Below are 2,982 nucleotides of genomic sequence, written 5' to 3' on the forward strand. Positions count from 1 at the left end.
GGTGCAGTATGTCAAAGGAAGGAACAATGCAGCAACAAAGAAGGACCAGTAATTTAGTTTCACATCGGATGGCGTGTGGCTTTTGGGGGAGGGGTGTGCAGAGAGGAATTGCAAGGGTGTTGTTCTCATGCTTCTGCTGCCCTTGTCCTTTTAGGCGGTAGAAGTCACGGATTTAGAAACAGCCAAATTGACTTGCTGCAGTTGTGCCTCACTGCTGCTGTGCATTGACGATGGAAGGAGTGCCGATCAAGCAGGTTGTTGTCTTGAAGACCTTATAGCTTCTTGAGTATACTGGAGCAGCATTCATCCAGGCAAATAGGAAGTGCATGGGACAGTTTGGGAGAGTCAGGTAGTGAGTTATTCACTGTAGAATTCCCAGCCTCTCACCTGCTTTTCTAACCAGTCTTTATGACCGATTCAGTTGAGTTTCCTGCCAACGGTAACTAACAAGATGCTGATATGGGGTATTCAGCAACAGTAATGCCATTAAACATCGAGGAGAGACGGTTAGTTCGTCTCTTGGAGATAGTCACTGTCTCACGTTTACATGGCACAAATGTTGCAGCTTGCCCTCATTAGTTGGCTGAATATCATCCAGGTCTGATTGCATACGGCCACAGGCCTCTTCAATGTCTGAAGAGTTCTGATTGCACTGAACACTATGTAGTCATTATGAAGACCCTCACTTCTGATCTTATGATGGACGGAAGGCCATTGATAAAACAGCTGATCATGGTTGGGCTCAAGACACCACTACACGTGTTCCTCAGCATAGAGTCCTGATACAGAGGTGATTGACCTACAAAAATAAAAACACAACCATCTTCTTTTGTGCTAGTTATGACTCCAACCAGTGGAGAGCTTTCCCCAATTCTCATGTGAAATTTTGCTAGGGCACTTTGGTACCACATTTAGTAAAATGATGGTTTGATATCAAGGGTAGTTAATCTTAAGTCACCTCCAGAATTAAGCTCTTTTGGCCAATTTTGGATCAAGTGTCTAAAGAGATCAGGAATCAAGTGGCCCTGGTGGAACGAAATTGAGCATTACTCAGCAGGTTCTTGCTGTACGTGTGCTGGTCGATAGTATTACTGACGACCCCTTCCATCATTTTGCTGATGACCGAGACTAGACTGATGAGGCAGTAGTTGGCAGAGTTGAATTTGTCCTGCTTTTTATGGACGGAACACACCTGGGAAAATTTTCCACATTGCCGGGTCAATGCCAGAGTTGTAGCTGTACTGGAACAGCTTTGCCAAGGCCACAACAAGTTCAATAACATGGGGTCTTCAACGGCATTATTGTATTCAACTGAGAGAGTCCATTTTGCAGTTAAAGTATACACTTTTAAGAAATATATTCATTTGGCTCATAGTCTAAAACATAGGTGATTATCTGATGTTGTATTTAACTTGCTTTGTTGCAGTTTGTCTAACAGGAGCAGATAGAATGGAGATATTTGCAGGTACACATTCAAAAAATTAAGAGTACATAAAATTTGCCAAACTACCATTTCCCAAGGGTATCATCTATTGTTCACCCATTTTTCACCATCTTACAGCCAGTGAGCAGCATAAAGGTGAAGGATACACTATACAGGGTTCCCCAACTTACAAATGCTCATACTTACAAACCAGATTTATAAGTACTATTAATTTTAAGGATTTTACATGCAAATGTTTGCTTACACCTATAAACAGTATCTTATATTGCACTGTATTGTGTTCTGACTTATGCACAAATGAACTTATGAATGTATTGAGGAATGGATCCTGCTTGGAACTGGAGTACTGCTGTATGTGACTAATTGATACATTATAAACTTCATTCAAGGCAATCACCCTTTGGAATGCGAAGCATCAGTCCACGTCATACAGCATTGTGGAATGATGAAATAAATTCCTTAACCTATTGCCAATTCATGATGTTCATGGAGAAATTGCTGTTATAGTTAACTTTGCAAAAATGCATGGGGCTCAGTTCATCCTCAGAATCAAAATTACACACCTAATAGATTCTACATGCCTAGGACGTGGTGAGGGCTTCAGTGCTTCTGGTGGTTCATACTTCACACTTTGATCCAAGAATACCTTCCCTGACCCTCCATCCTGACAAATTGGTTACTGCTAGAGCGAATCTTGTAATAAGGGACAACAAGGTGCAGGGCTGGATGAACACAGCAGGCCAAGCAGCATCATAGGAGCAGAAAGGCTGACGTTTCGGGCCTAGACCCTTCATCAGAAAAGGGGGAGGGGAAGGGGGTTCTGAAATAAATAGGGAGAGAGTGGGAGGCAGATAGAAGATGGATAGAGGAGAGGAAACAAACAGGTCGAAGAAGCGGGGATGGAGCCAGTAAAGGTGAGTGTAGGTGGGGAGTTAGGGAGGGGATAGGTCAGTCCAGGGAGGACGGACAGGTCAAGGGGGCGGGATGAGGTTAGTCGGTAGGAGATGGGGGGTGCGGCTTGAGGTGGGAGGAGGGGATAGGTGGGAGGAAGAACAGGTTAGGGAGGCGGGGACGAACTGGACTGGTTTTGGGATGCGGTGGGGGAGGGGAGATTTTGAAGCTTGTGAAATCCACATTGATACCATTGGGCTGCAGGGTTCCCAAGCGGAATATGAGTTGCTGTTCCTGCAACCTTCGGGTGGCATCGTTGTGGCACTGCAGGAGGCCCAGGATGGACATGTCGTCTGAGGAATGGGAGGGGGAGTTGAAATGGTTCGCAACTGGGAGGTGCAGTTGTTTATTGCGAACCGAGCATAGATGTTCTGCAAAGCGGTCCCCGAGCCTCCGCTTGGTTTCCCCATTGTAGAGGAAGCCACACCGGGTACAGCGGATGCAGTATACCACGTTGGCAGATGTGCAGGTGAACATCTGCTTGATGTGGAAAGTCTTCTTGGGGCCTGGGATGGGGGTGAGGGAGGAGGTATGGGGGCAGGTGTAGCACTTCCTGCGGTTGCAGGGAAAAGTGCCGGGTGTGGTGG

General features: G+C 45.7%; 1 protein-coding gene across 1 annotated transcript in view; it reads right to left on the bottom strand.

Moving 5' to 3' along the window:
- Window positions 1–1,015: 1,015 nt before the first annotated feature.
- The window catches only part of LOC109922428 (lysine-specific demethylase 2B-like), a 99,719-nt gene continuing 97,752 nt past the window's right edge, over window positions 1,016–2,982 (bottom strand). Inside the window, exon 9 of the mRNA XM_048612390.1 lies at window positions 1,016–1,311. Within this exon, the coding sequence (XP_048468347.1) occupies window positions 1,016–1,311 (296 nt within the window). The remainder of the gene's footprint in view (window positions 1,312–2,982) is intronic.

Source organism: Rhincodon typus, chromosome 26, assembly GCF_021869965.1.
Source record: "Rhincodon typus isolate 14 chromosome 26, sRhiTyp1.1, whole genome shotgun sequence".
Classification (NCBI taxonomy): domain Eukaryota; kingdom Metazoa; phylum Chordata; class Chondrichthyes; order Orectolobiformes; family Rhincodontidae; genus Rhincodon; species Rhincodon typus.